This window comes from Tribolium castaneum, chromosome 2, assembly GCF_031307605.1.
Source record: "Tribolium castaneum strain GA2 chromosome 2, icTriCast1.1, whole genome shotgun sequence".
NCBI lineage: Eukaryota > Metazoa > Arthropoda > Insecta > Coleoptera > Tenebrionidae > Tribolium > Tribolium castaneum.
The window spans coordinates 8007501-8021284 of NC_087395.1; the positions used below are offsets into that span (position 1 = coordinate 8007501).

General features: G+C 31.4%; 1 protein-coding gene across 2 annotated transcripts; it reads right to left on the minus strand.

The window, feature by feature from the left end:
• Nucleotides 1-6168: 6168 nt before the first annotated feature.
• Nucleotides 6169-10702, minus strand: LOC135265424 (uncharacterized). 2 transcript variants are annotated; one of them, XM_064354905.1, is made up of 3 exons: nt 10342-10701; nt 9094-9889; nt 6169-7285 (listed from the first exon to the last, which is right to left on the minus strand). In XM_064354905.1, exons 1-2 carry the CDS (start codon nt 10601-10603, stop codon nt 9096-9098), a joined length of 1056 nt encoding a protein of 351 aa, XP_064210975.1. In that variant the 5' UTR covers nt 10604-10701; the 3' UTR covers nt 6169-7285; nt 9094-9095. The 2 variants fall into 2 exon arrangements, with proteins under 2 accessions (XP_064210975.1, XP_064210974.1); XM_064354904.1 differs by having other exon boundaries at nt 6169-9889; nt 10342-10702.
• Between the last annotated feature and the right edge of the window lie 3082 nt (nt 10703-13784).

The window sequence follows — 13784 nt, forward strand, 5'->3', positions numbered from 1 at the left end:
TACAAAAGTTAATAATAATAATAATAACAATAATAATAATAACAATATAAATAATAATAATAATAATAGTAATAGTAACAAAAGTAATAATAATAATAATACTTTTAATAAGGAAAAATGGAGCTTATTTTGTGTGTTACATGAGCGTTTTCTCATTTCTATGCAAAAGATCATGTGTGATGTGTGTTTTTAGGCAATCTAAGCCATTTTATAGTTTTTAATATTTAACAAAAATCTGCTTTAAAATAAAATGTTTGAAAAACTGAAATTAAACTAAATTAATTGTGTCTAACACTTTAGTAGAGGAAAAAAGAGGAGACAAAAGTCACTAAAGTCTTAGAGTTGTCTTTAGTCGTCATATTAATAACAATAACGTTTATAATAACGATACTAGTAGTACTAAATTTGCTTATATGCAAGCGCTTAATTAAGGTAACAGTTTTTTTGTTTTTTGCTTATATCTCGAAAACAATTACTCCTATCAATTTTTATCTTTCTTTCAAAATTAAAGCTGATAAAATTTCCTACAAAATAGTTATTTGCATTTCTTTTGTAAGACCAACCATAAGCGAGTTATAGAGTTGGATATAAATAATCTTTAACAAAAATTTGCTTTAAAATATAATGTTTGAAAAACCGAAATTAAACTAAATTAATTGAGTCTAACACTTTAATATTGAAAAAAGGAGAAAACATAAAAGTCACCAAAGCCTTCAGAGTCGTTTTTAGTCGTCATATTAATAACAATAACATTAATAATAATAATAACGCTGCATTTTCGTCTTCGTCTCAAACATTGAAAACTGAATTACATTTTTGTTCAGTAACAGGTACAGTTTTCTTATTGGTTTTTTCCTTATATCTCGAAAACAGTTACTCCTATCAAATTTTATCTTTCTTTCACAATTAAAGCTAATAAAATTTCCAACAAAATAGTTATTTGCACCTCCTTTTTCTTCTAATTAAGTATTGGACCCAATAAATTAAGTGTATTTTAAATCACAAGACATTTTCTGTTAAAACACATTTTTTTTTTAATTATTAATTATTTTCAAACTTATATCTCGCTTATGGTTTGTTCTACATGAAAAATGCAAATAACTATTTTGCAGGAAATTTTATCATCTTTAATTTTGGTGAAAAGTTAAAAATTGATAGGAGTAACTGTTTTCGAGATATAAGCAAGAAACCAAAAAACTATTACCTTAATGCAGCGTTTGCATATAAGCAAATTTAGTACTATTAGTTTATTAATGTTATTGTTATTAATATGACGACTAAAGACGATTCTGAAACCTTTAAAGACTTTTATGTCTTCTCCTTTTTCCTCCACTAAAGTGTTAGACACAATTAATTTAGTTTAATTTCAGTTTTTCAAACATTTTATTTTAAAGCAAATTTTTGTTAGAAATTATTTATATTCATCTCTATAACTCGCTTATGCTTGGTCCTACAAGAAAAATGCAAATAATTACTTTGTTGGAAATTTTATCAGCTTTAATTTTGAAAGAAAGATAAAATTTGATAGGTGTAACTAACAATTTTGTCTATTTTAAGCAATGAAACGAATAGGATTAGCTGCCTTTATCTAAAGTGATACATAAATTGCTCTTTTATGCCAGATTAATACGTTTTTAGTCTGTTCGATGTAAGTTTTCTTGTTCAAAGCAAAAGATCGTCTAAAATAAGCCGTTTTTGTTTGAACTGATGAACAATTCAGACTGAGAGTTAACAAAAATAATTTATTTTAATCCAAACTGATACTTTTTGACCCTATAAGAGTCCTATAAGAGTCCGAGATACTCCGTTCTCGTCAAGTCTATAACGTAATTCGTTTTTTTGTGTCAGAATACGACGTTTTCTGTCTGTTTAATATAAGTTTTTAATAATAATAATAATAATAATAATAACAGTAATAATAATAATAATAATAATAATAATAATAATAATAATAATAATAATAATAATAATAATAATAATAATAGTAATAAAAGTAAGCTTAATTTTCTAAGCAAAAATGAAGCTTATTTTGTGTGTTATATGAGCGTTTTCTCATTTCTATGCAAGAGATCATCTGTGATCTGTGTTTTTAGGCAAGAAATTGAATAAAATTAATAACTTATTTTAAAACTGGTATAAAAACATTTACTATACAAAAGTTAATAATAATAATAATAACAATAGTAATAAATGAAATAATAATAATAATAGTAATAATAATAATAATATTAATAATAATAATAATAATAATAATATTAATAATAATAATAATAATAATAATAATGATAATAATACTTATAATAATGAATTTCTTTCTAAATTAAAGCTTAGTTTTTCTAAGCAAAAATGATGCTTATTTTGTGTTATCTGAGCGTTTTCTCATTTCTATGCAAGAGATCATCTGTGATCTGTGTTTTTAGGCAAGAAATTGTCTAAAACTAATAACTCATTTTAAAACTGGTATAAAAACATTTACTATACAAAAGTTATAATCGGTTTTTAATAATAATAATTATAATAATAATAATAATAATAATAATAATAATAATAATAATAATAATAATAATAACAATAATAATAATAATAATAATAATAATAATAATAATAATAATAATAATAATAATAGTAGTAATAAAAGTAAGCTTAGTTTTCTAAGCAAAAATGAAGCTTATTTTGTGTTCTATGAGCGTTTTCTCATTTCTATGCAAAAGATCATGTGTGATCAGTGTTTTTAGGCAATCTTAGCCATTTTATAGTTTTTAGGCAAGAAATTGGCTAAAATTAATCACTCATTTTAAAACTGGTATAAAAACAATACTATACAAAAGTTATAATCGGTTTTTAATAATAATAATTATAATAATAATAATAATAATAATAATAATAATAATAATAATAATAATAATAATAATAATAATAATAATAATAATAATAATAACAATAATAATAATAATAATAATAATAATAATAACAATAATAATAATAAAAATAATAATAATAGTTATGAAAGTAAGCTTAGTTTTCTAAGCAAAAATGAAGCTTATTTTGTGTGTTATATGAGTGTTTTCTCATTTGTATGCAAGAAATCATCTGTGATCTGTGTTTTTAGGCAAGAAATTGTCTAAAATTAATAACTCATTTTAAAACTGGTATAAAAACATTTACTATACAAAAGTTAATAATAATAATAATAACAATAATAATAATAACAATATAAATAATAATAATAATAATAATAATAATAGTAATAGTAACAAAAGTAATAATAATAATAATACTTTTAATAAGGAAAAATGGAGCTTATTTTGTGTGTTACATGAGCGTTTTCTCATTTCTATGCAAAAGATCATGTGTGATGTGTGTTTTTAGGCAATCTAAGCCATTTTATAGTTTTTAATATTTAACAAAAATTTGCTTTAAAATAAAATGTTTGAAAAACTGAAATTAAACTAAATTAATTGTGTCTAACACTTTAGTAGAGGAAAAAGGAGGAGACAAAAGTCACTAAAGTCTTAGAGTTGTCTTTAGTCGTCATATTAATAACAATAACGTTTATAATAACGATACTAGTAGTACTAAATTTGCTTATATGCAAGCGCTTAATTAAGGTAACAGTTTTTTTGTTTTTTGCTTATATCTCGAAAACAGTTACTCCTATCAATTTTTACTTTTTCACCAAAATTAAAGGTGATAAAATTTCCTACAAAATAGTTATTTGCATTTCTCATGTAGGACTAACCATAAGCGAGATATAAGTTTGAAAATAATTAATATTTAAAAAAAAAAGTGCTTTAACAGAAAATGTTTTGTGATTTAAAATACACTTAATTTATTAGGTCCAATACTTTATTAGAAGAAAAAGGAGGTGACATATAAGTCACTGAAGTCTTCAGAGTCGATTTTAAATGTTGCATTTTCGTCTTCGTCTCAAACATTGAAAACTGAATTACATTTTTGTTCAGTAACAGTTACAGTTTTCTTATTGGTTTTTTGCTTATATCTCGAAAACAGTTACTCCTATCAATTTTTATCTTTCTTTTAAAATTAAAGCTGATAAAATTTCTTACAAAATAGTTATTTGCATTTTTCATGTAAGACTAACCATAAGCGAGATATAAGTTTAAAAATTATTAATATTTAAAAAAAAGTGCTTTAACAGAAAATGTCTTGTGATTTAAAATACACTTAATTTATTGGGTCCAATACTTTATTAGAAGAAAAAGGAGGTGACATAAAAGTCGCTGAAGTCTTCAGAGTCGTTTTTAAATGCTGCATATTCGTCTTCCTCTCAAACATTGAAAACTGAATTACATTTTTGTTCAGTAACTGTAACAGTTTTTACTTTGGTTTTTTGCTTATATCTCGAAAACAATTACTCCTATCAATTTTTATCTTTCTTTCAAAATTAAAGCTGATAAAATTTCCTACAAAATAGTTATTTGCATTTCTTTTGTAAGACCAACCATAAGCGAGTTATAGAGTTGGATATAAATAATCTTTAACAAAAATTTGCTTTAAAATATAATGTTTGAAAAACCGAAATTAAACTAAATTAATTGAGTCTAACACTTTAATATTGAAAAAAGGAGAAAACATAAAAGTCACCAAAGCCTTCAGAGTCGTTTTTAGTCGTCATATTAATAACAATAACATTAATAATAATAATAACGCTGCATTTTCGTCTTCGTCTCAAACATTGAAAACTGAATTACATTTTTGTTCAGTAACAGGTACAGTTTTCTTATTGGTTTTTTCCTTATATCTCGAAAACAGTTACTCCTATCAAATTTTATCTTTCTTTCACAATTAAAGCTAATAAAATTTCCAACAAAATAGTTATTTGCACCTCCTTTTTCTTCTAATTAAGTATTGGACCCAATAAATTAAGTGTATTTTAAATCACAAGACATTTTCTGTTAAAACACATTTTTTTTTTAATTATTAATTATTTTCAAACTTATATCTCGCTTATGGTTTGTTCTACATGAAAAATGCAAATAACTATTTTGCAGGAAATTTTATCATCTTTAATTTTGGTGAAAAGTTAAAAATTGATAGGAGTAACTGTTTTCGAGATATAAGCAAGAAACCAAAAAACTATTACCTTAATGCAGCGTTTGCATATAAGCAAATTTAGTACTATTAGTTTATTAATGTTATTGTTATTAATATGACGACTAAAGACGATTCTGAAACCTTTAAAGACTTTTATGTCTTCTCCTTTTTCCTCCACTAAAGTGTTAGACACAATTAATTTAGTTTAATTTCAGTTTTTCAAACATTTTATTTTAAAGCAAATTTTTGTTAGAAATTATTTATATTCATCTCTATAACTCGCTTATGCTTGGTCCTACAAGAAAAATGCAAATAATTACTTTGTTGGAAATTTTATCAGCTTTAATTTTGAAAGAAAGATAAAATTTGATAGGTGTAACTGTTTTCGAGATATAAGCTAGAAACCAAATAACTGTTACATTAATTAAGCGCTTGCATATAAGCAAATTTAGTACTATTAGTATTATTATTATTAATGTTATTGTTATTAATATGACGACTAAAAACGACTCTGAAGACTTTAGTGACCTTTATGTCTTCTCCTTTTTCCTCTACTAAAGTGTTAGACACAATTAATTTGGTTTAATTTTAGTTTTTCAAACATTTTATTTTAAAGAAAATTTTTGTTAAAGATTATTTATATCCAACTCTATAACTCGCTTATGGTTGGTCCTACAAAAAAATGCAAATAACTATTTTGTAGGAAATGTTATCAGCTTTAATTATAAAATTAAACGAACTTACCCAAGTGAAGTTCAATTTTAATTATATGAAGCGCCTCGTCCGAATAGATCACTATGTAGTATACCCATTTCCGTTAGATGGTAGCACACACTTCAAAGCAAATAAATTTGCGCGCCCTGTCACCTGATACTCCCTCTCGCGGCGCTTTGTCATTATTTCAAAGCTGTCGGTGATGTTGCAACACTGAATAGATCACGGGAAAAATTGGGTCTGTATAGATCGGGAGGGAGTGATCTATTCGGACGAGGCGCTTCATATAATTAAAATTGAACTTCACTTGGGTAAGTTCGTTTAATTTTATAATTATATTTCGCGCCTCGTCCTCTAGATCACTATGTAGATGTTTAAAGCTGTTGCAACAAGCACATCTCGTTTTCTCAATAATTTTCTATATTGTTACAAGAAATTACAAGATTGGTAAAGGTAGCATTACAACAAAAAGAACAATCCTTAAGTATAAAATGTAAAGGAATATTCATAGGGTTCACGTGAGAACTGCATTGGCGAAAATCTCTTTATGAATGAGAGGCTTATTATAAAATGTCGCAAAAACTCTCGAGGTTGCTGACCACCCGGCTGTTTTCCTAATTAAATCGAGGCTTATCCCTTTTCGCGCAGCAGCTGAAGTGGCTGCGTGTCTGGTGCTGTGCGCCGTGTATATTGAGGTATCCACTCCACTTTCTGCTAGCACCATTTTAATCCATCGACTCAGAGACTGCGTTGATGCTGGATGAAATGGCTTCCGGTGGGTCAAAAACAGTCGAGTCTCACCAGACGACCGGAGCAGCTCGGTTCTTTCGAGATAACATGAAAGAGTACTAACGACACAGAGCAGCGGTTTTTTCTTAAATTTCGGGAGTCTTAGCAGTGGTTGAAATTTGTGGGGACCAGATGTTTTAATGACATCAGGAATTCTAATTTCTACTCCCTCCGCAGAGAAAAGGATATTATTAATTCTGATAGCAGCCAATGTTTGTACTCGGTGGGCAGTGACAAGCGCCATAAGAGTAGCCAATTTCCGTGTTATGAGCTCCAAACTCAACTCTTGGTTGGCCCCCAAGCGTTCGAAATAATCTAAGACCACTGCGGGGTCCCACGTTACGTCATATTTGGGTTTCGAGGGTTTTATTCTGTAGACCCCTCTCAGAAAACGCTTTATACGATGATCCTTCCCCACTTCGGGTGATAACAGCAAGGCCAGTGCAGAGCGGCACGTGTTTAGCGTATTGTACGAAGCTCCTTGATGAAAACGACAGGATAGGAACGTTAAAATGTTTTGAACCGTGAAGTCCAAGCAGTTGTGACCATTCCTTTGGCAGAACTCCCACCATAACTTTAGCTCGCAGGTGTATTGTTTCAGAGAGCCTTTGGCGAGGGAAGACAGGGTTATCTTCGTAGCTTCGCGAGGGACGCCTTGTTTCCTTAAACCTTTTTCGACAAGAGTCCTGCCACCAGGGAAAGCTTCTGATGCAGAGGGTGAGGTACTCTGTGTGAAGTAAGGAGTAAGTTAGTATCGGGTTCAAAGAAAATTGGCTCTTTTCTGAGAAGTGATGTAAAAATTGGAAACCAAGGCTGTGTTGGCCAGTATGGCACCACTAGAATGCCTCGTGCTCGGTCAGAAACAATTTTTTGTAGACAATGAGCTACCAAGGAGAAGGGGGGAAAAGCATAAAATTTTAAGTCTGTCCAGGGGACCGTAAAGGCATCCACTACTTCTGCCTCTGGGTCTCGGAACCAGGAAAAGAATCTTCTACACTTAGTATTATTGCGAGACGCGAATAAATCGACTTCGGGAATTTGGAAAAATGTGCAAATCTTTCTGAAGGCGTATGGTGCCAATTCAAATTCTGTTTCCGGAGATAACCGCCGAGACTCCCAATCGGCTTCGGTGTTATGAGAGGATTTGATATAGGATGCAAATATCCACAATTTTCGTTCTTCACACCACTGCCAAATTTCTTTGGCCAACGCATGAAGATGTGGGTGTTTAACACCCCCCATTCTGTTAATATAGGCGACTGCTGTAGTATTGTCAATCCGCAGAAGAACGCAACACCCCGATAGGTTTTTAGCAAAACATTTGAGACCAAAGCTTGCTGCCAACAGCTCCAGAAAATTAATATGTTTTGATCTTTCTTTTTCATTCCAATGACCATGTGTGGACTCCCCTCCACAAAAGATCCCCCAGCCTGAGAGCGAGGCGTCACTAAAAATTTCTAGTACAAATTTTGGGGGCAAAAGAGACTTGCGGGAAGAAATATGGACCTCCCACCAGTTAAGATCCTCCCTAACATATTGCGGAATGAACATAATTTGACTGTAATTGCCGTGAGTGTTCTTCAACGCTAAATATTTAGCTCGTTCTAATGACTTTGTATACAACTGACCATAGCTAATAGCCGGACATGCAGCTACTAACGTACCAATCATTTTTGCGAACTCCCTAACTGAGCATTGCGACTGTCTTTTAACCTTCTTTGCAAGCTTAGTGATACATTGTTGTTTGTCTAGCGGAAGTCTCACCGTCATATTGGAACTGTCGTAGATGAAACCGAGATAACGAACTGTCTGATTGGGAGTCAATTGACTCTTTTCATAGTTAATAAGAAAACCCAGTCCTTCCAACATTTTGCAGGTCATTGATATGTTGTGTAAGCTTTGCAAATATGAGTTATCCATTAGCAAGAAATCGTCGAGGTATAAGACCGACAGAAGATTGTGAGATCTTAAATACGCTACTAGGGGTTTCATTAATTTGGTGAAGACATACGGTGCTGTGCTGAGGCCGAACGGCATACAGGTATATTCATAAAGTCTACCTAGGAAGGTAAAGCGAAGATATTTTCTGTGGCACTTTTGGATGGGAATGAGATGATAAGCATCTTTAAGATCTATCACCGCCATAAAGCAGTTTCGAGAAAGCAATTTGCAAACCACCTTGTGGTCTTCTATTTTAAAGTGGGTGGTTTCTACAAAGTGATTGAGCTGTTTTAGGTTAAGAATTAACCTACTAGCACCGTTTTTCTTGGGCACAAGAAAAACATTTGATACAAACTGCTTTGGCTCGGCCGTGCACTGCCGAATTGCTCCACAATCTAGTAATTTGTTTAGCTGAACTTGAAGGATAGATTTCTCCTTGAAAGACCAGTCGCGTTCTTTTGGAGGTCTTTCTTGATACGGTTTTTGGTGAAAGGGTATGGCGTACCCCTGTGTCCATGATAAAATGGTAGGGTCCGAAGTTATTTGACGCCATTGATCGGTGAAAAACTTTAAGCGACCGCAGTACGACCCTACCTTTAATGTTTCCTCCTCGGAGGTTCGGTTCTCGACGTTCGAGGCCGATAATAAGGATTGCGTCGCGTTTGGTCTTCTCTCCCCGTCTTCGGTTGTCGTTTGCTCCGCGATTGATTGTGTCTGCCTCGGCTCTGGGAGTATTGGCGAGGCAGACTCTTCGAGTTTAAATTATATTGAGTCTTTCCGGTGTTGATCTTTGCTTTAGGTATCTTTAATTCCTCGGATGTCTTTTCGAGGGCGCGAGTCGTCTTCATACGCTCGCTAAGGTTATCACCGAAAAGCCACCCGTCGACCGGTGTTTCCGTCAGTGTTGATTTAAAGGTTTTATTAATGCCTGCTGAAGCCAGGATTCTACGGGATTGGGACTCAGCAAAGTGGACGGAGGCCAGGAGTTTCCCCGCGTCACCCAGTAACTCGATTAGCTGTGAGGTGGTCCCTCCTTCTTCTTGAAGACAGAAAGTAAGGGCAGTACCAACCGCCCCCATTGCGGCGCCCAATTGAGCTTGCACGTGGGCAAGTCTCTCGTCCCGTTCGGAATGCTGCTGCGTTATGGCCCTTTTCACTTCCGCATTCAATTTTGGGGCTTGGACCAACTTACAATTTGCGATTGGAGGATATTTTTGTAACAAATCTTTGATTTCTTCCGTGTCCAGGCCTTTCTGCAAGGTTTGCTCCCAAACTTGCGCCACTTCTTCGTGAATGGGTTTTCCCATCATTTCCGATGGGGGGCTTTGAGATCCCAGCATTTTCCGGATTTCTGGCGGCAATTTCTTGAGGGTTTTATCCTCCTCATTCCCTGGAAGAGGACAACAAGGTTTAAGGTTAGCTCTCGTTATCCCAAGGGCAAAAATAACGGGAAAAACCAAGGAAACACTCGTTGGGCACAAGTTACCAATCAAAACTCGTTGACTGGATTTGAAACAAGGACGGAAGAGTCCAAGACTGGGTAATATTCGCGCCCTCCTCAAAACTCGTTGAGTGAGGCTCCCGCCCGTCTGCGTCAATGCAAGTTACTCAAGTCTCGTTGAGACAATTGCATAGCATTGGAGACTCAAAACTCGTTGAGTTATTTGCATTGCATTGGGTACTCAAAACTCGTTGAGTCCAACTTACAGTCGCATTGAACACTCAAAAACTCGTTGAGTGTGATGTGATTCCATTCTGTAGGTTACTCAAAACTCGTTGAGTTACGTAATGAAAAGTCGTGCAACAGGCACTGTAACCTTCAAAATAATTTCTGAGACTCACCCTGCACTGATTTCTCCGAGTCCGGAGATGTGGAACGTTCCCCCTTGCTGCTTGAGGAGCGATTTGAGCTGGTATCGCTTCCACGTGGTTGGTTACGTGTACTATAATGGCGGCGATTTTCTTTCAACCTTTTCTTACCGGTAAGGCGTTTGACGTCTTTTAGGGCCTTCTTGAGTTGTTTGCGAATGACGACCAGGTCAGAGCCCTCCGACGAGTCCGATGAGCTCGAAGACGAACTGCGTTTCCGTTTTTTACTACCCATTTTCCGAAAACGATGTGCACCATCCGACACACAAATGAGTAATGACAAAGCGCCGCGAGAGGGAGTATCAGGTGACAGGGCGCGCAAATTTATTTGCTTTGAAGTGTGTGCTACCATCTAACGGAAATGGGTATACTACATAGTGATCTAGAGGACGAGGCGCGAAATATAATTTTGAAAAAAAGATAAAAATTGATAGAAGTAACTGTTTTCGAGATATAAGCAAGAAACCAATAAGAAAACTGTAACTGTTACTGAACAAAAATATAATTCAGTTTTCAATGTTTGAGACGAAGACGAAAATGCAGTATTATTATTATTATTAATGTTATTGTTATTAATATGACGACTAAAAACGACTCTGAAGTCTTTGGTGACTTTTATGTCTTCTCCTTTTTCCTATACTAAAGTGTTAGACTCAATTAATTTAGTTTAATTTCGGTTTTTCAAACATTATATTTTAAAGCAAATTTTTGTTAAAGATTATTTATATCCAACTCTATAACTCGCTTATGGTTGGTCTTACAAAAAAAATGCAAATAACTATTTTGTAGGAAATTTTATCAGCTTTAATTTTGAAAAAAAGATACAAATTGATAGGAGTAATTGTTTTCGAGATATAAGCAAAAAACCAAAGTAAAAACTGTTACAGTTACTGAACAAAAATGTAAGTTTTCGAGATATAAGCAAGAAACTGTTACCTTAATTAAGCGCTTGCATATAAGCAAATTTAGTACTATTAGTATTATTATTATTAATGTTATTGTTATTGATATGACGACTAAGAACGACTCTCAAGACTTTGGTGACTTTTATGTCACCTCCTTTTTCTTCTAATAAAGTATTGGACCCAATAAATTAAGTGTATTTTAAATCACAAGACATTTTCTGTAAAACACTTTTTTTTTAAATATTAATTATTTTTAAACTTATATCTCGCTTATGGTTAGTCCTACATGAAAAATGCAAATTACTATTTTGTAGGAAATTTTATTTTTTAGTTTTTCAAACATTTTATTTTAAAGCAAGTTTTTGTTAAATATTATTTATATCCAACTCTATAACTCGCTTATGGTTGATCCTACAAGAAAAATGCAAATAACTATTTTGTAGGAAATTTTATCAGCTTTAATTTTAAAAAAAAGATAAAAATTAATAGGAGTAACTGTTTTCGAGATATAAGCAAAAAACCAATAAGAAAACTGTAACTGTTACTGAACAAAAATGTAATTCAGTTTTCAATGTTTGAGACGAAGACGAAAATGCAGCATTTAAAAACGACTCTGAAGACTTCTGTGACTTTTAAGTCACCTCCTTTTTCTTCTAATAATGTATTGGACCCAATAAATTAAGTGTATTTTAAATCACATGACATTTTCTGTTAAAGCACTTTTTTTTAAATATTGATTATTTTCAAACTTATATCTCGCTTATGGTTAGTCCTACATGAAAAATGCAAATAACTATTTTGTAGGAAATTTTATCAGCTTTAATTTTAGTAAACAGATAAAAATTGATAGGAGTAACTGTTTTCGAGATATAAGCAAGAAACCAAAAAACTGTTACCTTAATAAAGCGCTTGCATATAAGCAAATTTAGTACTATTAGTATTATTATTATTAATGTTATTGTTATTAATATGACGACTAAAAACGACTCTGAAGACTTTGGTGACTTTTATGTCTTTTCCTTTTTCCTATACTAAAGTGTTAGACACAATTAATTTAGTTTAATTTCAGTATTTCAAACATTCTATTTTAAAGCAAATTTTTGTTAAATATTATTTATATCTATCTCTATAACTCGCTTATGCTTGGTCCTAAAAGAAAAATACAAATAACTATTTTGTAGGAAATTTTATCAGCTTTAATTTTAGTAAAAAGATAAAAATTGATAGGAGTAACTGTTTTCGAGATATAAGCAAGAAACCAATAAACTGTTACCTTAATAAAGCGCTTGCATATAAGCAAATTTAGTACTATTAGTATTATTATTATTAATGTTATTGTTATTGATATGACGACTAAGAACGACTCTCAAGACTTTGGTGACTTTTATGTCACCTCCTTTTTCTTCTAATAAAGTATTGGACCCAATAAATTAAGTGTATTTTAAATCACAAGACATTTTCTGTAAAACACTTTTTTTTTAAATATTAATTATTTTTAAACTTATATCTCGCTTATGGTTAGTCCTACATGAAAAATGCAAATTACTATTTTGTAGGAAATTTTATTTTTTAGTTTTTCAAACATTTTATTTTAAAGCAAGTTTTTGTTAAATATTATTTATATCCAGCTCTATAACTCGCTTATGGTTGATCCTACAAGAAAAATGCAAATAACTATTTTGTAGGAAATTTTATCAGCTTTAATTTTGAAAAAAAGATAAAAATTAATAGGAGTAACTGTTTTCGAGATATAAGCAAAAAACCAATAAGAAAACTGTAACTGTTACTGAACAAAAATGTAATTCAGTTTTCAATGTTTGAGACGAAGACGAAAATGCAGCATTTAAAAACGACTCTGAAGACTTCTGTGACTTTTAAGTCACCTCCTTTTTCTTCTAATAATGTATTGGACCCAATAAATTAAGTGTATTTTAAATCACATGACATTTTCTGTTAAAGCACTTTTTTTTAAATATTGATTATTTTCAAACTTATATCTCGCTTATGGTTAGTCCTACATGAAAAATGCAAGTAACTATTTTGTAGGAAATTTTATCAGCTTTAATTTTAGTAAACAGATAAAAATTGATAGGAGTAACTGTTTTCGAGATATAAGCAAGAAACCAAAAAACTGTTACCTTAATAAAGCGCTTGCATATAAGCAAATTTAGTACTATTAGTATTATTATTATTAATGTTATTGTTATTAATATGACGACTAAAAACGACTCTGAAGACTTTGGTGACTTTTATGTCTTCTCCTTTTTCCTATACTAAAGTGTTAGACACAATTAATTTAGTTTAATTTCAGTATTTCAAACATTTTATTTTAAAGCAAATTTTTGTTAAATATTATTTATATCTATCTCTATAACTCGCTTATGCTTGGTCCTACAAGAAAAATACAAATAACTATTTTGTAGGAAATTTTATCAGCTTTAATTTTAGTAAAAAGATAAAAATTGATAGGAGTAACTGTTTTCGAGATATAAGCAAGAAACCAATAAACTG